The sequence below is a fragment of the Miscanthus floridulus genome, chromosome 4 (assembly GCF_019320115.1).
Source record: "Miscanthus floridulus cultivar M001 chromosome 4, ASM1932011v1, whole genome shotgun sequence".
NCBI lineage: Eukaryota > Viridiplantae > Streptophyta > Magnoliopsida > Poales > Poaceae > Miscanthus > Miscanthus floridulus.
The window spans coordinates 101,971,185-101,996,679 of record NC_089583.1 but is presented as its reverse complement, the minus strand read 5'-3'; the positions used below and the strand labels follow the sequence as shown (position 1 = coordinate 101,996,679).

The 25,495-nt window shown below is 45.7% G+C and overlaps 3 protein-coding genes across 3 annotated transcripts; all 3 read left to right on the top strand.

Annotated features, from left to right (window-relative positions):
• Nucleotides 1-2,664: 2,664 nt before the first annotated feature.
• On the top strand, nucleotides 2,665-3,715 carry LOC136548945 (uncharacterized). The gene has a single exon (XM_066540293.1). The coding sequence runs from the start codon at nucleotides 2,665-2,667 to the stop codon at nucleotides 3,553-3,555; it is 891 nt and encodes a 296-aa protein (XP_066396390.1). The 3' UTR covers nucleotides 3,556-3,715.
• An 8,175-nt stretch (nucleotides 3,716-11,890) lies between these two features.
• Nucleotides 11,891-17,694, top strand: LOC136552359 (uncharacterized). The gene is made up of 14 exons (XM_066543903.1): nucleotides 11,891-12,146; nucleotides 12,274-12,359; nucleotides 12,977-13,071; nucleotides 13,960-14,108; nucleotides 14,792-14,943; nucleotides 15,136-15,254; nucleotides 15,366-15,529; nucleotides 15,626-15,697; nucleotides 15,927-15,998; nucleotides 16,190-16,327; nucleotides 16,712-16,867; nucleotides 16,966-17,018; nucleotides 17,103-17,275; nucleotides 17,361-17,694. Exons 1-14 carry the CDS (start codon nucleotides 12,041-12,043, stop codon nucleotides 17,428-17,430), a joined length of 1,605 nt encoding a protein of 534 aa, XP_066400000.1. The 5' UTR covers nucleotides 11,891-12,040; the 3' UTR covers nucleotides 17,431-17,694.
• A 1,404-nt stretch (nucleotides 17,695-19,098) lies between these two features.
• Nucleotides 19,099-19,788, top strand: LOC136548944 (uncharacterized). Its single transcript, XM_066540292.1, has one exon. It carries the CDS (start codon nucleotides 19,099-19,101, stop codon nucleotides 19,786-19,788), a length of 690 nt encoding a protein of 229 aa, XP_066396389.1.
• The last annotated feature ends 5,707 nt before the right edge of the window (nucleotides 19,789-25,495 follow it).

Here is a 25,495-nt window from a genome sequence, read left to right as displayed (position 1 = left end):
ATAAACTGTATGTTTGCCCTGCTTTAGATGTCCGTCAAATGGACAGGGAATAAATGAATTAAAAGAATTCCAAAGCAGAAAATGATAGTAGAAATGACCACACTGCTCTTGACTCTTCCTCATCCAAAACAGCCCTCATCGGAAGCGGGCGGCATCGGGAGTGGGCGGGAACGGGCGGCTCCATCGGCGGCGGCGCATCTGGCCTAGGGCACGCGGTGAGGCAGTTGTTGCGGGGCGCGGGGGCGCACGCACGGGGGGCGGACGCGGCTCTGGTTCGTGCACGGTGCGGCGGCAGTTCCAGGGCGCGGGGGCGGCCGCGGCTCTGGTTGTTCGCGCGTGGGGCAGCGGCGGTGCCCAGGCACGGGTCTCCTCTGGCGCCCGCCCGCCCGCCGTTCTTCCCTTTCGAGCAAGGCTCAGGGCGCCCGCCTCTATTCTTATGGGCACAGGAGGGGCGCGAAGGTGCTTAGAGAGCCGCGTGGCTACAATCCTGCTCAATACTTGTCGCTCAGCCGGCTCGACAGGCTGCTCACCCCTAAGGCTAGACTCCAACCGGCTCAATGGTGGGATCGACGCCATTGCGCTGCCGAGGCTGCAGGAGCTCAACGTCTCCAACAATTTGATGTCCGGGAGGATTCCAGCGGCGATGGCATCGTTCCCGGCCACGGCGTTCGGTGGGAACGTCAGTCTCTGCAATGCGCCGCTCCCGCCGTGCAAGGACGAGGCGCAACAGCCCAATGTGTCGGCGGCGGTGAACGCGTCCGTGGTAGGGGACTGCCCTCCGACTTCCGCCATGGTGGCGGCGTCCTCGCCGTCGGGGAAGCCAGCAGGCTCCAAGGCGGCAGGCGGTGGTGGCAAGGGGAAGATGAGCGCGCCGCCATGGTGGCAATTGTGGCGGGGGATTTCGCTGTGGTGGGGCTGGTGGCCGGGCTGCTCTTCTGCTACTTCTGGCCGTGCCTCTCCGGGCGGCGGAGCGGCCGGCGCCTCCAGCAGGGGGAGAAGATAGTGTACTCCTCCAGCCCTTATGGCGCCGCCGGTGTCATCGCGGCGGCCGGTGCTGGTGGCGCGACGTTCGAGCGCGGGAAGATGGTGTTTCTGGAGGACGTGAGCTGCAGCAACGACGGCACGAGGCGGTTCGAGCTGGAGGAGCTGCTGCGCGCGTCCGCGGATATGCTAGGGAAGGGCGGGTGTGGCATGACGTATAGGGTCGTGCCCGATGACGGCACCGTGGTGACCGTGAAGCGGCTGCGTGACGCCACAGCGTCGACGGGCGCGTCCAAGAAGGACTTCGAGCACCACATGGCCGTGCTGAGCCACCTCCGCCACCCCACCATCGTGCCCCTCAATGCCTACTACTACGCCCGCGACGAGAAGCTACTGGTGTACAAGTACATGCCCAACGACAGCCTCTTCTCCGTCCTCCACGGCAAGTCCTCTCTCCACTTGTCTCGTGAATAGTTTTGTTGGCTTGATTTAATGCTGAATTGAAACAATGTGGTATGATGACGATGCAGGTAACTGGGCCCTGGGCGCACGACGCTAGAGTGGGCGGCGCGCCTGCGCATTGCGGCCAGCGTCGCGCACGGGCTAGCCTACATCCACCACTTGGACCGCCGGGGCAGCGGCACGCCAAAGCTGGCGCACGGCAACATCAAGAGCACCGCCTGGGCGCAGGTCCCCGCGGCGCCCGCCCGCCCGCCGTTCTTCCCTTTCGAGCAAGGCTCAGGGGCGCCCGCCTCTGTTCTTATGGGCACGAAGGGGCGCAAAGGTGCTTAGAGAGCCGCGTGGCTGCAATTCTGCTCAGTGCTTGTCGCTCAGGACGGCTTAGCGCACGGGGTCTCTCAAATCGACGTGGAAGAGCGAAGGTGGTTTCAGCAAAACCTAACCCTTATCTATTGCTATTTTTTGCTAGAGTGAGTGCACTGTTTTTTAGCTTTTGTGGAAATATTCACATGGTGTATGGAAGACTTTGAAATGTGATATGGACATATTTCTCCATAATTGTTGTCCTGTGTTTTATATGTGCTTCATATTGTTGTCATAATGCTATCAAAATATTACCAAGGTGCTACCAAAATTTGGAATATTTTTTGGACATTAAATCTGAATTGAAATAATTTTTTCCATAATTGTTGTCCTGTGTTTTATATGTGCTTTGTATTGTTGTCATAATGCTATCAAAATATTACCAAGGTGCTACCAAAATTTGGAATATTTTTTGGACATTAAATCTGAATTGAAATAATTACAAGTTGTGGTAAATATATTTGAGCAAATATTAATGTCTAATTCCAAAATCAAGGGTAAAATCACAAACAAGCACAACAAACAGGAGCAAAATCACAAGGGCATTTCTGTCATTTTGTACAAAATTTAACACTATTAGAGAAGGATAACGGAATAAGGGCAAAGTAGTGCCTCGATTTGAAATCACAGGGTAAATTCATAGAGTTAAAAAAAATGGATAAAATCACAATTTCAACCCAAAACAGGGTAAAAACGCAAGGGACCTAAAATTTTCTCCGCCCTTCTCCGTTGTCCGTGCTCCCCATTTCCCGGCACAGCACAGGAACCGAGGACCGGATTCCCACGTCTCCCATAATTTCACCCGCCCGTTGAGCTTCCGGCGACGGATGGCCTGGCCGTTCCCAGATCCTTTTTCTACTGATGATCCCCGTTTGCATATCGGCTCCTCTCCCAAGTCCCAAACGGCCAAGCCCTCCCTATCCCCACGCCCTATCCACCCGCCGCCGCCGGACTGCCCCACCACACAAGAGATGGCGGCAGGCGTCGCGTGCCGCATCTGCCGCGAAGACCAGCTGGATATGGAATGCTGCCTCGGGGGCCTTCTCCCACACTCCAACGGCCTCGGGGGCATCCTCCCGGACGGCGAGGAGGACCGCTCTCACCGACGACATCCTCCTCAAGATCCTCGCCCGCCTCGGCTGCGCCCGCGCCGCCGCGCACACGGGCCTGCTCGCGCGCCGGTGGCGCGGGCTCTGGGCCCACCTCCCCGCGTTCACATTCCACTGCATCGCGCCCGGCCCGCTCGACGCCGCGCTCGCCCTGGTTGCGCGCCCCGCGCCGTCGCTCCTCGACATCCACTTCCTCAGCGACTTGCTCCCACGCTGCCCCCGCCTGCGGAAGCTTTTGATTCCCTTTTGGAATTCCGACTCGATAGTGGTCAGGTCACCATCGCTCGAAGAGTTTAGTGTTCAGGCCAACTTCAATATCGCGCAGCTTGAAATCGTGGCCCCTGCGCTTAAGAGGTTGTATATGGATGCCCATCGCGGTATCCACAAGGATTGCAATGTGGTGTTCGCGGCGCCAGCGGTGGAGGATCTGACATGGAAGTGCGAGTGCAAGGCCCTAACTTACAGGTTTGGTGTCATATGGCGCATGTGGAGCCTGACCTTTGAGCACACTCAGCCGGACAACGATATCGACAGCCAAAGCATTTGTTTGCAGTCACAGCACTGCCCTCGTGTTGGCGTCCTTTCACTGAGCTTAGAGACCAATGTGCGTCTGCTCTCCTGCTTGTTTATATTGCTGCACTGAACTAAACTATTTTTTTTTTCACTGCATGCTTTCCAATTTTCTGTATAATTTTTCTCCGGAGATGTATCCAAGACCTTCGAGCAAGAGATATACCGATTTCAAGTTACTGACTATTCTGTTTTGGAGCTGGATCTCATACAACAATGGCATGTTTATGGAGCAATCGTCCTCCATCTTCTTGGCCTTTGTACTTCTATACAAAGGCTTAAGGTGACGCTAGATGAATTTATCGTAAGTATTGATTCTATTTTGCGGATATGATCATTCTGAACACATTTCTATCATAAAATGCTCGAGGCCGTGCCCAAAGTACGAAGCATCACTGACACACTTTACTTCAATACTGTTCTTTAGAGGGGAGACTCCTGCTATGCAAATTGCCATTGTGATCAGCCTGATCTTAAAGAAGTGGAAATCCAGCGCTTCAGAGGACAGGACCATGAAGTTGATTTATTGAAAGTACTCTTGAGATGTGCTACCGAGCTTGAAAGGGTGACTCTGAGATTTTCCAGAAAGGTCTCATCAAGTGACAGTGTATGCATGAAAATCGTTGGCATTTTAGAGGATTATCCTTCCGTGAAGTGCAATGTTTATCAGTATCGCAAGCTGATTTTTATGCATGAATAGGATGCTCTTGCATGAAACAGGATGTGATTTAGCCTATTCCTGTCGAAATCGGAACTTCCTTTATTGTTGTCGACTTTTCCCATGTAGGTTTCTAAATATTGCTAGATCTCTGTGAGCTTGTTCACAGGGTGATGGTGACTCTAATTTATCGTTTTGACCGTGGATGATCCATGTTAGGTGGGCTGATATGCTTTATTGTGGGTCTAGTCGAATGAAATGAATCATGCTTGTGTCCCTGGTTGCTTATTGTTTTGATATGAGTAGCTTCGTAACTGTGCCACGCAGCTCCTGTAATAATCTCAAATGGTTATTATGCTTCTTTGAAGCCATATGGAGACTTCCAGTGCGAATTAGACTGGCTTGTTATTTGAGACTTGGTTATATGTTACTTTGATCTGGTACTGAAGACCATTGTTTCGATGTACATGCAATTGACTATAATGTAGTTTCCATTTGTTCAATTTATCATGGCTATTCTAGATCAGGGTTTCTGACTTATTTTTCCTGTTTCAAACTACATGCGGGTATGACATAAGAAAAAGTTAACAGATGGAAGTGTACCCTGGCAACCTACGGGCTCTGTGTTATCTATGAATACGGCTATATGGATCTGGACTGGCAACACATTGTTAGTGAGGGTAATCATGCCAAAATTCTGCGTTCAGAGATGTGAACGAAGTGGCCTGTTCGCCTGAATGCCTGATAATCGTCACTCTTCTCCTGCGTGCTTGCATTGCCGCTCCTTCGGAGACCGGAGGACATGGCAACCGTGGAACAATCTGAGTATTTATCTGACAACATTTAGCATTGGACACCAAGCAATCTATGCTGAAGCATACTCTCTCCATTCCAAAATAGATGACACTTTGCTATGAATCCAGACACTCATGGTTAAGTATCATCTATCTATCTTGGGATGGAGGGGGTAGTCCAATTTTATCTGAAGCTGAAGCAGCGCAGGCGCTGGCATGCCGTATACGTAGGCCGGTCTGTAAATTTCACTGTTATGAGTTTACGATTTGTGATCACTGACGTACGGTCGATGATTGAGCACTAGCAGATAGAATTTTGATAAGCTCTCTGGCACACATGAAAAAAAAACACACAGAGAAAAAAAAACTACTACTTCCTTCGAATTTACATTACACTTTAACTTTGTCCTAACAAAATTCTTTTAATTTAACCAATTTTTTGCAAAAGTATATTATCAAGATATATTTCATAGAGAACCTAATAAAACTATTGATATAGTAGATGTTGATGTATTTTTTATAAATGCTGTCAATATTCGAGAAGTTTTATTTAGAATAAAATAAATTGAATTATGATTTGAAGTGGAGTATCATATATTGTAGTGATGCGACAACTACTCTAGCCCCTTTCAAATCCAGGCTAATAGAACGAAATTCCTGATCATAACCATGATCCTGCTGTCCATCATGGAGAAGAAGATATTGTCGAGGAAGACCAAGGCCGTGGTACACAAGATGGAGAAGCGTGGGACATCACCGGCTAGGACGAACAGGCCGCTTTTTTTTAATTAAATAAGCTAAGTATGTCGATTTCATAATTTTCATATTGACTTCGGACACACTACTTTTCATTATGCCAATGCTCAGGAACTAAGAACATGGTACCTATTGCTCCTTGTTTATCAGGACAACCTGCGCCCGGACGTCCGGAACGCGACGTCAGAACGTAGCTCCCATTCCTGCACTCGATGCACGCAACTCCCTTTGACTCGCGCTCGATGCACGCAAATTCCGGACGGAGCTCCGCGCCTGCACCCGACGCCCACTCGCATCCCATTCCGCGCCTTGCGTCCCCCGTATCGTGCGCCAGTGTCTAGAACCGCGCCCCCGCGTCCGCACGTGAACCACAGCGGCGCCCCCGCAACAGCATCAGGCCTGCCACACCCATCCCGCGCCCACCGTGAACCATGGCGGCACCCCGACAGCAGCACCAGGCTGCTGCGGTAGGCCGCTGTCCGCGCACGTGAACCACAGCGGCGCCCCCGCAACAGCATCAGGCCTGCCACACCCATCCCGCGCCCACCGTGAACCACGGCGGCACCCCGACAGCAGCACCAGGCTGCTGCGGTAGGCCGCTGTCCGCGCGGCCACCAGCGCGCATTGAAACATGTACAACACTCGATCTACTTTTGAAACATGAAGATGAAATATTTGCAATATACAACAGAAATAGATGAAACATTTAAAATATGCTCTTGAAACATGCGTATATAGCCATAGCAATATATACAACATCTAGATCCACTTTTGCAACGTAAGTCTGAAACACATGAAAACAAACAATTGAAACATGTGTGTGCAGCCATAGCAACACATGCAGCATTCAGATGAAAACACTTAAAACATGCGTCTGAAACAAATAAAACACTTTGAATATAGGCTTGAAACATGCGTATATTGTCATTGCAACATATGAAACATTCCAAATCTACTTTTGCAATATCCAGATGGAACACTTGAAACATAAGTTTGAAATGCCTGAAACACTTGAAACACAGCGTCGCCGCCAGCCAAAGCCTACTTGATGGGGAACTCCGGTAGCCAACAAGCTTGGGTTAGGGGATGTTGAGAGCAACGGTCCAACGTACACCCCAGGAGCAGTGCGCAGACCTTCCTTTCCTGCCGATGGGCACGCTGGATGGGGGTGCAGACGTAGGCCTCCCCTGCCTCTCCTTCTGCGACGGGGCGAGGTGGATGGGGGCATGGCGCGAGGCGCATAGTAGCGCAGGATGTGGCCGGGCGCGGCGGCGGAGAGGAAGGCGGACAGGAGGTGCGGCGAAGCGCGGTCGCGGAGCACAATCACGAACTCGTGGCACTACGGCAATATTTTTTTTCTATGTAATTGTGATGCCTGAAGGGGAGCATATATAGAAGTGAATAAGAAAGATTCGCGGGCATCGCGGCCCACCCATGGAGCCGTCCCGACAGTGCATTACCGTTATATGTCGTTCCGAATTGATCAGTAACTTGGAACGGAGAGTAGATTTTATAAAGTATAGGAGATATATGTGGAGCATGTACACCATTTTGTGCAAGGAATGAAATGCCAATACAACAAATTTGTATTTTTCTTATATGTGTTTTTTAAATGGACACCGATTACATCAACTCAAGCCTGTTGGAAAAAGTGAGTTTCATGTTCACACACACACAAAAAAAAAAGGAAAAGGTGAGTTTCGCAAATTGTACAGATTTACTCCACCGTTAATCAAGATATCAGTATTACCTTAAGGCCCCTGCACGGAGAGTCAAAAAAAAAGCTTGATTTTTTTTAAATTTTAACATTTTTTGAAAACTAATTTTAAATCTAACATGGTCGGTTTTTTTAAAACTAACACTTTTGGCCACGCCTATTGCCCTGGCGTGACCAATTGCCTATGCCGCGCCATGCATGGTGGTGCGGCAGAGGACTGACGTGGCGATGATCGGAATCGCTGACCGCTGACGAAGCAGGGCCTGCCGCGCTCTGATCCGTAGCGCGGCAGAGCCGAATAAATATCGCGAGCGAGGCCTCCACCCACACGCACCCCTGCCCACCCGCCCGCCCACGCCGCACCCATTTATGATAGTTAGTGATTTAGGATAGCTAGGTTAGTGAATTTGTTTGTGATTTACAGGTAGTTTTTAGGTTTGAGGTTAGGATTTTGGGTTTAGGGATTGATTAGATATTTATTATTTAGTTTATAGTTAGTTATTTAGTTAGATATTTTGGGTATAGATACTAGTTTACAAATATCGGTACTTACTAGTACGTGATACGTCGATTTTGATGGCTTCATGAAGTTTCGTCAAATGCGTATATTCCTAGTGAAGTTGTTTATGTTACTAGTGCGTGATATGTCTGTTAATTTTACTTTGAATATATATATATATATATATATATATATATATATATATGTACTTTTATATTGCATAACAAGTAGTTTAATTTTTGCAATGCTGCATAATGTTATTTTGAATTTTGTTAATTTGAATACTCTAACGCTTTGTTTACCAATTTGTAACAGGATGACCCCCCACGCAGCACCCGTTGTATCTCATTTTTGAGGTGGAGTACGACGACCAGCACCGAGCACACATCTTGAGTGACAATGACGCAGAGATGGCCTTGCATCCTTTGAGGCCCCACACGTACACCAGGGCGCACCAGTGGGATGAGCGTTACACGCCGTACATACGGCGTGCCGGCTTTCTCGAGCTTGTCCGTGTTGTCAACCACGGTCTTCCGCCCCTTGACCCAGCACTACTTACTGCAGCTATAGACAGGTGCGAGTGCATTCTTTGTACGTAAACTTTTTTGTAACAAATTTGAGGCAACTAGCAGTCGTTCTATTCTTATAATAGGTGGAGGCCTGAGACCTACACGTTCCACCTACCTTATGGCGAGATGATCTTGACCATGTAGGACGTGAAGGTTATTTTTGGCCTTCGATTGGGGGGACTTCCAGTGATAGGGATAGTTGACAACGATCACTAGAGGAAGCTGGTGGCTCAATTTACTGGCTTTTTTTTCTACCGGACGACGAGGCTTCCAAGAAAAATAAGTGAGTAATTCAAGCCTATTTAATATTTGCATTGCTTTCCTGCAGCCATCGGGTCTTATTTTCTTTGGTCAATTTTAGGAAATTTTTCGGTGTTTCGTCGTCCTGGATCACAGAGCGCTTTGATTACTTGGACCCACAGGCTGAGGAGACTCTGATCGACAAGTTCACTCGAGTGTGGCTCTGGCACTTTCTTGGTGATTTCCTCTTTCCAGACGCCTCGGGCAACACCATCAGCTGGATCTTTCTTGACATACTATGCCAGCTGTGTGAGAACATAGCGGCGTACAGCTGGGGCAGCGCAGTCCTGGCATGGACGTATCGACAGCTATGCGTTGCCTGCCGTCGCATCTCAGGATATGCGAACCTTGGGGGTTGCTCCTACCTACTCCAGGTTTGGTGTTGGGAATGATGACCCGTTGGGAGGCCCCTTAATAATGGTTTACCGGTAAGTACTTTGGTTCACTATATTCTTCGAGGTAGTTACATATGATGAGATTATTAATGGCTAATTCATTATCGTGTTCAATGCAGCGATGGAACGGGCAGGATACACTTTCTACAGCTTTGTATATTTGGACGGAAGCAGAGTTAGTTAGATGGAATGCGAGGCGCAAGTACAGGAAGTACACGGATGGTCTCGACGTCCTAACACAGCATCATGTTACGCTCTCTTTACTATCAAACATGTGTCTTGTTCGATGTACACTATATCACAACCTAACTCAATTATAAAATTTTAGGTGCATTGGTGTCCTTGGGATGCTTCGGAGCTCCAGTACTATCTCAATCCTGTCACTAGGGACAAGTCAGATGAGTATCGCTGCGACGTCCCTCTTATTTTCTTCCATGTGGTCGAAATTTACTTGCCCATCAGGATCTGTAGACAGTTTGGAAGAATGACAGGCTACCCACCACCGCTTTACTCCACCAACCAATCATTTTACGAGTGTGTTATCGATTAATAACAAAGCTATAATTCAGAGGTGTGAGGTACAACTAACATCATTTTATTGCAGGTATGACCGTAGGAAGAGATACAAGATGAAGGATTGACACGCGACACACAGCGCGCACATCCATTTGTGGCAAAACAGGGTACGGCATTCGGTCCATGTGGGTCCTCCACACGACCAACACACCTTCGACGAGTACCTACGGTGGCTTCACAGGTCTACGAGAACACATATTAAGCTCCCGTACACTGAGGAGGCGATTGACGAGGACTCGGAGGAAGATGTCATCGAAGATGTGTACGACGTTACCACTAGGGATGACACACAGCTACAGAGAGCCCCGCTTCAAAGATACGTGGTAAGATACTTGAATAGTACAATTTATTATCCTTTTGGCATTAAGTATGTGTACTAAAACTATCCAACCGTATTTTTGTACCCAGGCGACACAATTGTCAAGGCTGTCCAACGAAGCAGCGTTTCAGCTTCACGAGTCTAGAGGGCTGGGGCTAGGCGTTCTCGCGGCTTTTGTGGAGGTAAACATAAACTTGTCCGTTTCGAAAATGTTTGTTCAATGTATATGCGTTTGGGAAATGTACTAACTTTAATGTCTATTTATGCAGAAGGTAAAGAAGAGTTGCAGGAAGTTGGCTCAAAAGCTGAGCTACATGGACACTCCTTATGAGGAACCGCCACTCCCGGCGCGGTCGGGTGGTACGTCTTCAGCCTCTTTGAGGATACTAGCCGGCTCTTCTCAGCAGATGACAGGTGCCACTTCCGCGGTGCGTACACCACCACATCGTAGCGCTGGAAAGGACCCTGCAACCGAGGACGACGACGACGACGACAACCCCCGGGCTTCCGCAGACAGCACGACCAGTGGGATGATTGGGCGCAGGACGAGATTGACATGTCTCAGCTAGGTGGTGCCCCGCTTGGTACCCAATGAGCCTCATATGTACTAACAAAGATAGTTTCTTTAAATACGTATGCTCCATGAACTAACGATCATAAAAAATTATAAGTAATCGTGTGTATCATATACTTGCAGGGTACGGGCCGTACGCACCGTCGACACGACCATACCAATGTTGGCTACACTCCCAATGTGTTGCTAATAAATCCAAAGAGATAGAGGCGTCCGAAGGATCCTTACACTTCTGGGTCTTAGTTTGTTAGGTCAAATAAATATTGACGTCCGAAATTTATGGGGTTATTTGGTCATGTTATGTCAAACTTATGTCAAACAATGAAAATGTTATGTGGTCAACTTGTGCACGAACTTCATTTATTTGCTTCATATTCGTTTCTATGCGTCGCGACAGCACTGTCGTCATGATTAGCTTTCCTGACATCCCAAAATACTACACAAGAGATGAACACCGAATAACAATTGAGAATCACAACTTTATAGTTACATTTCCATCTATTATATGGAGCTGAAAAGATAGACAGAGAGGAGGAGGCCAGAAGTCGAAAGCATCTGATGAACTTCCACGATGAGTGCGTATGTATATATCCTATGAGTTGTTAAGAAGCAACACCACAAGTCCACGAGTGCTTGTGATCGATTGATTCACTTATAATTAATATGAGATGCGTGTAAGGGGGAACTGAAGACCAGTCATTACGGTGGTTAATATGGGCGGCCGTTGAAAGGAAAAACACATGAAACATACATATGAAACGCGTGAAACATCTGGTTGCAAAAGGCTCGTCAACACAGAGCTCGACGCCGACGCAGAGTTTGATACCATGGAGTGACGGGGTGGTGGTCGGTGCGAAGTTCATTAGCGGCACAGGCCTCGGTAGTGGCCGCAATAGGTGGATGGACGAGTGGCCGCGGCGAGTGGCGCAGTTCCAAGCACGAGGCACAGTGGAGGCGGTAAACCGTCCAGGTACTGCCACATCATACGCCGTGGCGCGGCACTGCCGCGTCAAGATCAGTGGCGCGGCAGGCCCTGCCCCGTCAGCGGTCAGCGATTCCGGTCGCCGCCACGTCAGCCCCACAAGCATTTGGCCACGCCAGGGCAATAGACGTGACCAAAAGTGTTAGTTTTTTTTAAAAAATCCGACCGGATTTAAAATTAGTTTTCAAAAAAATGTTAAAATTAAAAAAAAAATTCAAAAGCTCAGGATTGAACAGACCGGATCGCATTTTAGGGACGCGAGCCCGAGGCCAAGCTGACACGCGCCGCTGCCCGATCTGTTTTTGCCGCATCAGCTTGGACTCCTCGCCGCCGCCCTCGACTTCCTGCCGCCGCTGGGGCCGACTCCTCCGTCCGCACGAAACACAGGCCGGCGAGGGGCCACTCAGTAAGCCGGCGCGATGGATGATGCGGCACTTCTCGTTGGAGCAGGGGCGGCTGCCGCCGCGGCGTCCCCTGCAGCGGCTGCCGGAGCCGCCGTGATGGGCGTCTTCAAGTACAACTTTGGTTAGTGCGCCTCGCGCTCTGCTCCCACACACCTAATTTGATCGCTCGATCTCCCGGTGGTTATTGACTGGCGGATGCTGAGGCTTTGGGGATCTAATACCCGGTGTGCTTTCTCTGTCTGTGTCAGCGGCGCAGTTCCTCTCGAGGGTTATCCCGTTCGTGTTCAACATCTGGTTCGTGCGCCAGCTCGGCGCGGACGATGGCGCGGTGTCGGTGTGGATCTCTCCTCTGCTTTGTTCATTCTTTTACTGCAGTGTAATGGGGTTACGATTTCCGTTGCCTCCGGAAGCGAGCGTTTGCATTGTGGAATCCACTGGAGTTACTTTTTTTACAGCATGATGGTAGAATTTTGTGCGTCAGGTTTCAACTCTGTCGTAGTTCTCATGTGGATCTTAGAAATTAGAATTTTGTGCACGCCTCTGTGGTTAGGTATCATTCCATTCTCAGACGTATATTCTGTGGCTTTTTGTGATGATCTAGTTCAGGGTTAGAGACTTTGTGGTTCTATCCATGTGTGGCATCCATTAAAGTGTTTAGGTATTATCATGTCTTACTTGGGTGTTTTAAGGTAAGTTATGCTGTCCTCTTCATGAAATCCAGTAGCAACATGTCAATGATTCAGAACACCTAGGATGCCCTGTCCTTATAGATTTTTTCAACCAATGGCACTTTGAGTTCATGTAAATGTATGCTTCTGTTTATTAATATATTTTAATAGAAATGCAATATAGATGTCTTAACCAATGGCACTTCTACGTTAATGAATGTTTCTGTTTATTAATAGTATATGATAGAAATGTTTACTTATTTATTTCTTGTTCATTTGGCAGGTATTCGCATTGCAGCTTCCTCTATTTATGAACTGCATCTTATTTTTAAGCCGGGAGGGGTTTCGACGTGCATGTTTGCGTAATGATTCCCAGAGGTATTAAAATAAATATATACATTTCACTAACCAATTTAGGCTCAATTGTGAGGCTCATCTATTTATGTTCAATTGTGAGGCATATCTATGTTGTTGTTTGGGACTGAAAGGCTATGTTGTTGTTGTTGTGTGAGGCATATCTATGTATTGTGATTTCGCAACAGTACTGCAATTATGTACCATATTGACTAAAATTTTTCACTTGCCACAAAAAACCACTTAATATGAAAGCAAATTGGTATGACCACCTGATTGTTGCTCCTATTTGGTATGATGTCTTATCTGCTTTTTGGATGGAGAGAATATGAAAAAAAAATTCTCAGAGAAATGGTTATCTTCTTTGTTAGGGTCTTTTAGGATTGAAGAAAAAGGGAGATGAGAGAAACAAATCAGGGAAAATGAGCTGTCCATAGTCTGTCCTTAGGAGAAAGGGAAAAGCTAGTTTCACAATTGTGACACAAACTTATGTAGGAGTAAGGCAGTCTATAAAATTGGGTAAAGATTGTATTCTAATACTTATTTCTTCCCTGATTCCCCAATATCCGACCGAAGAGCACAAAATTTTGGCTTCATACTTCTCATATCCATCTCCAACCAAAGAGCAGTAAATCTCATATTATATCATTACCTAAGATAAAGCAGTCACAAGATGGCAGGATGCCAGGATTACAAAACTTGTGGCTGCAGCAGATTAAACGTAGTTCCTAGATTTTAAAATTGTACAAACATGGGCATTCCATCTCCTCGGTAGTTTCTATACACTATTGAACTTGGTCAGTTCTGTGCTGCATGAATTTAATTACACCTTATTCTGTGCTTGTAGTTCTTTCTAATCCTCGTTGCCTTGGAATGGTCTTTTAAAATGACGGCTTTATATGTTTGTTACAGTGATGTGTTGACTGACGAAGCGATACTAATGGTAGCTTGGATGGTAATTCCAATGTCCATCTTAATTACTTCTATTGGCAGCATACTTGTGTTGAGTTTAAAGAAAGTGAAGCTATCTGACCCCTATGCGAAAGCTGTATTGATCATCGGTATGCCATCTTGCATGCACTAACTTTATCTTACAGGCTGTTCTTTCCACTTCTCTATGTTCATTCATACTGAACACGATAGTTGATACTCGATATTCCTTTGAGGATTAATTATCTTGTGCAGTTGTGCCAATGATCTTATTAGTTTATTGTTGGGTCAACTCGGCAAACTAATAGGATCAACCACTGAGTGCAGAATGGATTTGACATTTAGAATCAGATTGTTCAACAGTGGTGTCAGTTCTGCACATGCAAACAGAAGATATACATTCTTTTCAGTGAAACAAATGCTTTGATAATTTGATGTGCCTTCTTCTGGAGGTGTGATGCGTCATGTTAAGATAGTGTAATCGAGTAGTTCATGAGCTTGCTAATTTAGCTAAGCATATGGTGCACCGTTTGGTCTGGAGGGACCACCGGACCAGGCAACTGTTTGTGCTAGGGAGCTGCTCATTTGTACTTGTAATGAGTCTACCCGAAGCTCCCTTTCCAAACCAAAAGGAAATAATCAATATGCACATTTGTCCTTATAGCTAAGCATCTACTTTGGGATCGGGATGACACAAATAGCTGCATGAAAATCTCAGACCCTTGCCCTTGCACGTCACATGTTGTTACACCTTGTATTCTGACACTTACATTTGCTAAGAGCTAATATTTTTTTTCTCATTTTCAAATAACAGGATTTGCTTGTATTCTGGAGTTACTGGCAGAACCATTATACATTATTTCTCAGAAAAAGAAATACTATAATATAAGAGTGTACGTTGAACCGACAGCTACACTCTTCCGTTGTTTAACAACTTTCATCCTCATAAAAGGACATATTAAAGTGGTAATAATCATGAGCCATTTACTTTATTGAATCTCTATTGTAGTTAATTGCCTAATTTACTCTTGTTCTTTTAGCTTAAAATTTTACTCATGTTATGAACTACTTTAAGCTCATCTTAGAAAAATAATTATTCTTTTCTTATTGTTTTTATTGATGAATACAGGACTAAAATAACAATTTATTTTCTTGCAGAACAAGCTGGTTCTAGTTTCTCTGTCCCAGGTTGTCTATGGGGCCTTCATTTTCTTTGGGTATTGGTCATATTTTCTTATGTTTACTGATACTAAACCTTCAGATCTTTTTCCGTTAAGGTTAGTTGTCAAATTGTTTTTGTATATTTTTTGTATTTTGTATTATTACGTTTGATTTCTCACTAAGTTCAGTTCCATTTGATTATCGATGCCAAATATGCCTATTGTCAGGTTATCAAACCTGATGGACTACGATAAACAGTTATTGCACATGTGCATGTTGTTTACAGGCCAGGCTTTCAGGAAGTTGATACTTCAAGAAGGAGAGAAATTTGTTCTTGTGTCATTTGATACTCCGTACAACCAGGCTGCCTATGGTATTGTGGATAAATTAGGTAAGCATAAGAAGAATCTTTTTTCAGTTACTTTTGTCTGCTAGTATTGTAGTAGATGAAATTAATATATGTATTCATTTCATTTCATTTCTGCAGGTAGTCTGGTTGTTAGGATAGTGTTCTTGCCATTTGAGGAGAGTTCATATGCCACCTTTGCCCGATTGGCAGGTTGTTTCTTGTATACTTGAACTTTGAGCTGACTATTGTTTTACCTCAAGCTTTTGGCCTGATTGAACTTTGCACTCACATTATTGGTATGGGCTATTATATCTGGAGAAGGCCCTATATTTTTTTTTTGCCTACTAAGCATCTATTTAATATTAACAAAAACTACTGGGATACTGTACTGTCATTATATCTTTTAATTTATATTTACCTGTATGACATTTATCAACAGGAGAGAGTCCCCGAAATATATCCAATATTGAAGACTCTCTGCTTGGGGCTCTAAAGCTTATTATGCTAATAGGTACATTTTTTTGACACTGTTAGGCTTGTATTCCAGCATCAATCTACTCACACAGCTTATTGTTTAAGAATCAGTCAATTGGATTGCTTGCGTTCTTCTTAAGAATAACTTTTATTTGCTATCAACTTCCTTGTCCTTGTTCATTCAAGAACTTCACAATCACTGAATATAGTCATTCTCTAACTGTGCAGGTTTGGTGATCATTTCATTTGGTCCCAGTTATTCATATACCCTTCTAAAACTACTCTATGGGGAAAGACACAGTGATGGAGAGGCTCCAGTTATTCTTCGTTACTATTGTTTATATATCATCAGTTTAGCGATGAATGGTTTGTATTCATTACATCCACTTTGTGATTATTTCATGATTGTACTATATTTTTCATAAAGTTAGTTAGTTAATGTATATTTCTTTTCTACTTTGGCCTAACAGTTTATAGTTGCCTCTACTTATGTTGTTAAATTTTTTATCAGTTTTGATGCATATAGCACAGTAGACAGGCAGCAGTTTAATGACCTATTTGGTCCCTGTTCGATATGATAGCAATTACTAGGTTGCATAGTTGCTGTTACAAATGTTTAACTTGGCTTATGTTATGCATTTGTATAGTTGGGTACTGGGTAATCTTATCTTAACATAGATTATCATGAATGCTAGTAAGTGGTTCCAGTACAGATGGAACTATGCTGATTATGTTCATTTGTAATTTCAGGCACTTCTGAAGCTTTTCTTCATGCTGTTGCAAATGAAAACCAGCTTAAGCAGTCAAATGATATGTTGCTTCTGTTCTCGGTGATTTACATCATTCTAAATGTTGTTCTTATTAAATCTTCTGGAGCTGTTGGGTTAATTGCTGCAAATTCCATTAGTATCCTTTGATTAACCACTGTCCAGTCTACGATTCTAAATTTCTTGATTGCATTTTTTCCCTGCATAACTTGATTTGTGCCTTGACTGTCTGTAAAGATATGTTGCTACGAATAACGTATTCTGCAATGTTTATAAAAGATTATTTCAAGGTATAATTTTGTTTATATTTCACATCGGGATCTCCCAGGTTCTGTTCTTAAATGGAATGTAATACCTGATGATATTGTTTACAGGGCTCATTCTCTTTCCGGCGCTGTGTGCCAGCAGGTTGGGGCATTTTACTCATTTCTGGTCTGACCACTGTTTTCTCTGAGAGGGTTTTCTTGAACAGAACGAGGTTCAAGCAGACTGTTCCCATTCACATAGCGGTTGGCATCATGTGCCTGAGCATCGCGTCATTTGAGATGTAAGCACCAGATCACTGCATAAATATGCATTTGCTCAATTTTTTTTACTTGTGATAATCATTCTGCTGTGCCCTGTTTGAACAGATACCGTGGTGAAAAGCAGTTCCTGAGGCAGATAATCAGAACTTTGAAGCATCGTGACAAAACTCAGTGATTTGAAGACAGTGCATTTCATAGCATATTCTGGCTTGAACACCTGATGAAAGAGAACTGGTAGTATAGTGGGTGACTAAGTTGATAGTGTGTATGCAGGAGATCGGTAGTTAACAAAAGAGGAGGATTAATTAATCGGTCAGATAGATAAATTGGTTGCTTATGGGAATTGCTGATTTTTCTTGTTGACTCAATCTTTATATTACAGATCAATTGAGTTAGTGATTCTATATTTTATAATTAAAGGAAGAAGTTTAGGTTAAAACTTTTGACCAAGGATTTTTCCCTGAATCTTTTACACCTTGTACAGGGAGGCTAGCATATACAATGGATCGCCTTGAATACTATACTAATTACTAAGTTCTCATGCTACAAATCAGGTTTCTCATCAGGAAATATCAGGAAATATAGGAATGCTCGCTATGGTCAGCACCACAGATGCATTGTTTTGTACTTTTACTGAAAGTGGAGGTTGTTCTGCTGAGCAACTTGAGGCAGTCTTCATTGCAAGGTTGTCATTATCAAGTTTCATCAACAGTGGCAAGGCGCTCAGTGACATCTTCACTATTAGATTCAGAATCAGAGGAAGCGTAGAGCTGTTCATATGATTATAATGTGTATATTTAAATTTAGGATTAATGTGTATATATAAATTTCAAGTTTCATCAATAGTGCCAGTGTATATATACAATTCAAGTTTTCATGTGTATCCATGAAATAACGTCGTGGCATTAGCACGAGCATTATACTAGTTTTGTTAAGAAGAACAGCTTGGTTCAATATAGCCACCGAGCCAGATGCCCAGATGGATCTCCAAGCGATCAAGCCCAACGGCTGGAAGCCATCCGGCGCCGGCCCAATATGCGAATCAGCTGCTAATGCCAATCCTATACTATATAATAACATTTTGCATTAGACCATTGGAAGTGTGGGTGTGGTGTTGGGAATTTATCAGGTGGTGAGCTGTTACCGAGAGATTCAATAAATTGATATATCTGATATTTGCTTGTGATCGATCAAATCGAACTGTGCTGCTACTGCAATCAGTAAATCCTATCAACCATCAGCCTGTTCATTTCGGCTGAATTAGCTTATAAGGCAGCCGTGGATTATAAGCCAGATACGAGCGAATAAGCCGAATGCATATTGCTGCATTTGTGGATTACTGTATTACTTTGCCGCAAATGGATTGATGCTTCTGTTGTAGGTCTAATCTGTTGTCGCAAATATTGCTGCAAAAATGTTTTAGTCAAATCTGTTTTAGCAAATGATGAAATGCTAAAAATAAACACCAAAATCCGGCAGATGGGACCCCAACCGAGAAAGCCGAACGCATGTGGAGAAAAAAAAAATCCGGCCTCGATTTCGACTTGCCCTCACGACAACTGGCCCATCCATCCAACTTTGGGTCGGACTCGAAAGCGCGTGGCTGGGCCAGATCTGAGATCCAGCCCAGCTGCTTAAATCCAACGCCCTCCCCTTCCCTTCTCCTCGCGCGTAATTCCTCTGCTCGCTCGCCGTCGTCTTCCGCAATCCACCCAGCTTCCCTGCTCACCCGCCGTCGTCTTCCGCAATCCTCCCAGCTTCTCTGCTTCTCGTCGATCCAATCGATCCACAGCTCTCCCCCGCCATGGTGATGTACCTTCCTCCACGCTCCTCTTCCGCAGGCATGCGGAGCATCCGACGCGAGCTCCAGCGCAGGAGGTCCAAGCCCTTGGCGCCCACGAGGTCGGTCGCCAAGAAGCCGTCCGCGTCTCCACCGTCGCGTCACGGCTCGATCGACTCCGTCCGGGGTCCATGCCCTCGTCCACCGTGCCAGGAGGTACTATCGTCGACGATCTCCCATTCCCGAGTTTCCACCGTCACCGACGCGTCACCACAGCCCCGGCCTGGCTCTTCGTCGCGCTGCAACCCCGCCTCTCCGCCGCCGCCGCCGCTTCGGTCCGACCCCTCCTCCGCCTGGTCTGCGTTCCGAGCTACTCCCTGCATCCCCGCACAGCTGAAGCCTGGGACGGTGGTTCGTGTCCGCACGAGGACTGCGAAGCTGAAGACGGGGCAGGTTCTCGTGCTCTGCCTCAAAGCCACGATCGTGTCGTCGTCCACCGACGGAGGCTACGAGGTTGTCTACGACGCCAACTTGCCACGCGGCGATCCCAAGAGCACCGTCCACGTCGCTCCGCACCAGGTCAGGGTGATCGATCCGTCTCCGTCTCTGACAACTCCACCGCCGTCCCTGCCTCCGCCCACCGCTACTGTCGCCGCGACTACGAAGGAGATGCCGAGGCCAACCACGGCAGGGAAGAGCCTGCGCCTCATCCGCAGCCTCTTTCCGGAGATGGAGCTTCCGGTCCGGGCTTGACCTTCGGATACTAGCTAGTAGCTGCTGGGTGATTCTGCGCTGGATTTGATAGTGAATTAGTGATGCATTGCTTGTTCGTTCATGAGTAGTCGCTGTTTTTGTTTGATTAGTTCATGAATCGTGCAAGTCCCAAGTGACCGTGTGTTATCGGCAAAACTAAACTGTCAGCATACGGTTGGTGTAAAACCTTCCCCTTTTGGTGATTTATATGTATGGTTGTATATGATTACATATTTGTAAACGTATGTTCTTGAAGACATCATGGACTGCTTGATTCGTCTGAGCGCTTTCTTATGTTTTTGCTTCCCAATTATCTCAAGATATGTTTGAGTTGCTGCTAGTCTTCATAGCGTTTGTCACCACTTTGTGCAGAGAGTAATCTGGTAGTATTTTTCGCAAGAAAAAAGTAATCTGGTAGTATCTCTGTTTTTTTATTTTTATTTTGATGCTTGCTTGTGATCAATCAAGTCAGTTCTCGCAACCAAACTTAGTGTAATATATTTAGCTGATATTGCTACTATCTTGTCCGATATATCAGATTTTGTGACAAATCAAGCAGAAATACTTGTGATCGTGTATGACGTTATTTGATTTGTTCCTTTGATGGAAATGAGACTCTTCCCCTGTGTTTGATAAAGGTGTATTCGCCGGAAATGTGACAGACTAACAGCTTGTTTGGTTGGCTATGCTATTTCGGCACAGCTGAGTTTAAAAACAATTGTTCGTCAGGATTTCGGTGATATCAACTTTTGCCGTGCATTTGTGAATTTGAAGAATAAATAGTGGTGGGCGTTATTCAAGAGGGCCAGTTTTAGGGCATGGTGCTCTTGATTTGATACAAGTGCCATAGACCCATAGTTCTGTATATAGTACATTAGTACATAAACTGCAAGGACCGTCAAAAGAAAGCGTGGTAGGCTGGTAGCCCAGAAGTCTGAATGCATCCCTTGAATCTTGAATTGTGATCTTCTGCTCTGAATATATATCCCTTGAATCTTGAATTGTGATCTTCTGCAACAACTCACTTGAGAATTGGTACTTCCGAAGAAAAATTCAAGAGTTTTTGTGTACACAGTGTTGAAACTAATAGCAACAACACAATGGCAGATGGCACAATCTCACGACAACCCTTGCCAGTGCTAACAGGGACTACAATTCATTCAGTGCCCGGGACTCTGAGGAGCCCTAGAAAATAAATAAAAAGAATAAAAAATTAACAACAACCAATTCTGAATGGATTCGCTGTGCACATGGTGCTACTCTCCATTCATCCTACTCATCAGTAATGGCTCGGCTGTGCTGAGCTCCTCAATGAATCTGACGAGCCGCTCAAGTTCCACCGCCGACGAGCCCCCACCGGCGACATCCCGCCTCACCTGCTACGCCAACGCCGGCGCCGAGACCTTGATCACCACGGACTCCATCGCCTCCATCAGCGTCCTCTGCACGACGGCCCCGTCGCACAGTCCTTCATGTCGAGGCCCGTCCTCCACGCGCTCCCCACCATCCGGCTGTTGATCTGCTGGTCCATCGGTGAAGAAGGGCCAGCACACCATGGGCACGCCCTCGACGACGCCCTCCAGAGTCGAGTTCGACCCGGCGTGCGGTGCGTCAGGAAGCACCCGACCTGATTCCTCCTTCCTTCCTCTCCAGGAGAGACTGGGCGAATCTCAGGGATGGGCCCACGGGGTTGATTGCCGACCGCCTCCTCGGCGACGATGTTGCCGACTATGTCTGCTTCCGCGCAGTTTGCCGTCCGTGGTACGGCGTCCTGGACCCTCGAGCGTACGGCGTCCTGGACCGCCGCTTCCACCCGCGGCACTGGGTCATGCTCAGGACGAAAGGAGGCGGCGGCGGTGGCGGCTCTTCGTTCCGCCGTGGTTTCATGAATATCTCCACCGGCCGTTGTAGATACGTGGACCTCCCGGAGCTCGGCCCCACCGCCGAGGGCCTCCTGGTCCTCCTCGACAGGGCCACCCCCTATGTCGTCCGCCTGCTGAACCCCTTCACCCGCCACGCGGCCGAGCTTGTTGGAACTAAGGATCGACGGACGATCACGAGTACATGAACAATAACTTGCCGCGACGAACGCCTGTATCTGGCTTCTATTATTCAAACACACGACTCGCTCTAAAACACGAGTCTACGCGGCCAGTTTATACCTACGGCAACGCAACGCCCATGCACCCACCTTGCGAGCTTCACGCGCACGTACGCATGGCAGCCTGGACGACCTGGTTTCATGCGCTCGTGAGCCACGTACTTCTTAACCGCCAACGACTTTACCTCTAGACTCGATCAGCCTACACGTACACGCATGCACTTGATGAACGACATGCAAGCACACACACGCTAACTAACCAACTGATTTGAAACACACTCCAAGTCACCCCCCTCCTGAACAAGAGTTACCTGGAGAGTGCCAGCATTATCAACGAGCGGTCGTTTGATGTGTCTGGTGCTGGCCTCGCCGACGGCGGCTCCACCGTTGCGGTTCATTTCAAATGGATCCGAACGCTTGCCATTGCCAAGCCAGGCGATGAGCATTGGATCGTGGTAGACCAAGGCAGATGGCTCTGCCTAGCCTTGTCTTTCGCCGGTCGCTTCTACTGTGCCACCTCAAAGACTGGCACTGGCGTTGACCACTCACCACCACGCCTGGCTGTGGCTGCTGAGCTGATGAGGCCCTTCTCGAGGTTCATGATGGACACCATGCACCTGGTAGACAATGATGGGGAGCTGATGCTCGTGGACCGTGGATGCAACGGCAGCAGGAACCCAAGGAGACACAGGGTGTATCGGGTGGACTTGGACGCCAGGAAGATGCTGCGGTGCTGCCCATTTGTCAAGGGCTCAGTGGGGGTGCCATGTTCATCGGCATAGAAATGGCACTTTCTGTCGGCCTTCAGTATTCCCATCCATCGGCATAGAAATGGCAGGTCCCGCGCCGTCGGGGAGGGTGCGACGAAACATAAGAAAATAACTATTCGTTTCATAACCGATGGTAGATGGGTAATTTTTTACCTCAAAAGTAGCTGAAAGCAGAGGAAGAGTTACTTTTAGTTTTGTACTAGAGCAAAAGCTGCTTTTGGACAAAAGTAGATGTGGCTTTTTGACCTTTTGGTTGGCTTTTGGCTTTTGCAAAAACAAAAGCAGGTTCAAAAGCCCAATCAAACAGGCCTTAGGATTCGGCAGCCTATTGAGAGGTCGCATGGACAACAGCCCAATCTACCATATCTACCATATACCCTTATTTCTATCTACCATATAGATGCCTGTTAAAAATGTTGCATAGTAAAAAAGACATTGTGTATAAATTGTGGATACTAATTCATGCATGAAATATCTACGTACATGTGCCTGCCGGTGACCAAGGCCGCGGCCACAGGCCATAGGAGCAACAATTTCTTTACACAATGAAAGATGCTATCATTTATGGTTCCGCTTATAAATATATTTACTTCTATTCTGTTACAGGTTTGACAGAGCCACACTCAGTATTTGTTCAAGTATTTGTTCCCTCTCATGTAGGTTGTATGGTCCTACCCCTGCCGACACAGCAGCAATGGTCAACATGGCAATGCTCATACTTCTGTACGTAAAAACCAATTTGTTGATACAAATGCAGTTGGCCAGTTTCTAGGCAACGTCAAATTTTCTTATGTATTTATTTTGTTTCCCACACCTCAGTCAACTCATAAGGAAGTTAAAAGTTTACTTCCTTTTTATGAACTAGCGTGCAAAAATTTGAGTCCACCATTCGACGGAAAAATGAAGCATTTGAATCTTTGATCAGACAGAAGTCCCTAATGATGATACCTGTTGATCAGGTGGTGTTTCACTCTATCACTTAAATTTTAATTTCGGTCTAACCTTACCAAGGCGGTTAGTGCATGAATGATGCCACACAATGCTTAGTCAAATGGCCTTTGCACCTGTCTATGAATCTACATGTGGGTTCATATGCCTGGTACCATGTGTTTATTTTAGCTCAATCACAATCAGCCATATGCAGGCAAAATTGTTGTCATACATTTCTGACATGAAACACATCTGTCTTTTTTTTCCTCCAAGATGGCCGTTGCATTTGACCAACTGTTGCAAATGAAGCAGAACCTCTTTTATGTCACAACTCAATTACAAGAAATAATTTATTTTATTTATATTTCGTGCATTGTGGCCTCTGATATGGTCCATATTGCTGCTCTCTTATGGACCTAGGGAGTTCGGATATCTAATGTGATTTGTGACTTTTTTGGAACGAATACATGTCTTTGCTCACAGGAAAACGGTGAGACACATTGTATTCCTTTTTCCTAGAATACAGCATATGAAAACATATAATTCCCTTCTAATCTTAGTTGTACCTACTGCTGTAAGCCCTTGCCTATACCTGTGCAGAGAAAGTAGACCTACAAAATGCATAATTGCATTTCTGAGGCCACAAGGAGATTGTCGTAAATACTTTTATGACCAAATGGAATGATACTGATGTTTGCCATATGCTAATCTATATCACTTATTGTTCCGGACTACCTATTTTTATTGTTATTTGCTTTCTAACCATTGCATGGTTGCTAATGCAGTCACTCTGCGTTTTTTTCCAGATTTCTCGAAGCCAATAAATAAATGCTGCACCAACTGGAGAAGCCCATAAAAAGCGTAAGCCTTAAATGTTGCAGGATTCACAAATCAGGAAGCATTGTTCCATTGCTACCCATAGTCTGCTCTGTTAGCGTTGCTTTTCGTACTTGGGTTTTAGTCGTGCCTCCTAAAATTAGCAACCTCTTTTATTCCTACGACTTCTAATTCACATATCATTTTCTTTGTCATGCTCTTTGCAGAAACTTCTATGAATGATAGTGTGCTGCAATACTCTTGCTATGAGTACACTACCTCATTCTAGCGTCATCCTTCCTATGAGTTCACTTATAAATCCACCCGTCCTGTATGATGATGTTCATGCAATCACCGTACAGGTACAATCTTTGTCGTTTTGTTTTTTTCAAAGTTATGGATAATAGTTTGAATGACTTTTGTCAGCTAATTCAGCACATATTTCATATTTCTTGGATAATACTTTTAGGCTCTTTCAACCAGTTGTGCACACCTTTCTTCTGCTGTTGTGTTGTCTGAATCGATTTCAATTTTGCCTACTCAAAGTGCTAACATCCTCATAGCCAAACTGAAAACAATAAACCAGGTCCCTAATACAATGCAGCTGCAGTGAAGGGAACCATTTGCTTCATTTGTTTACCTTTTTTTTTGGCTAAACATCACTTCCATATTAACCAATGACGTGTACTATTTCAAAATATGATAAATGCCTTTTTCTTGGTTATGAGAATAATGGATACCACTCATTTACATTATTCTGAATGTTGCAATTTAGGGCCTGTTTGGCATGGCTCCAACTCCACACAGAGCAGCTCCACTCCAGAAATCCAGCTGGAGCTGGCTCTGAGTGGAGTTGGAGCTGTCTGGAAGGGGTGTTTGGCTAAATTGGTACTCTGAGCTCTAGAGTTGTGTTTAGACAGTGTTGTTTGCCCATTTTGCCCTTGCACAACGTACTGATCCCAGCAGCTTATTCGTTTGCACAAGGACATCTCGTACTCGTACTACTACTAGCACAAATCAAGGTATAAAATAAATTCCAACAACATGTAAGATAATCTGAAATAATAATTCTTAGATAATCCAAATATTT

Bases quoted from the DNA above. Each gene is read 5' to 3' on its own strand.
- LOC136548944 (XM_066540292.1), top strand. From the start codon at position 19,099: ATGCGGAGCATCCGACGCGAGCTCCAGCGCAGGAGGTCCAAGCCCTTG.
- LOC136552359 (XM_066543903.1), top strand. From the start codon at position 12,041: ATGGATGATGCGGCACTTCTCGTTGGAGCAGGGGCGGCTGCCGCCGCG. The intron at 14,944-15,135 runs GTAATAATCATG...ATTTTCTTGCAG, and splicing joins TAAAAGGACATATTAAAGTG to AACAAGCTGGTTCTAGTTTC. The intron at 15,698-15,926 runs GTTGTTTCTTGT...ATTTATCAACAG, and splicing joins CACCTTTGCCCGATTGGCAG to GAGAGAGTCCCCGAAATATA.
- LOC136548945 (XM_066540293.1), top strand. From the start codon at position 2,665: ATGATCCCCGTTTGCATATCGGCTCCTCTCCCAAGTCCCAAACGGCCA.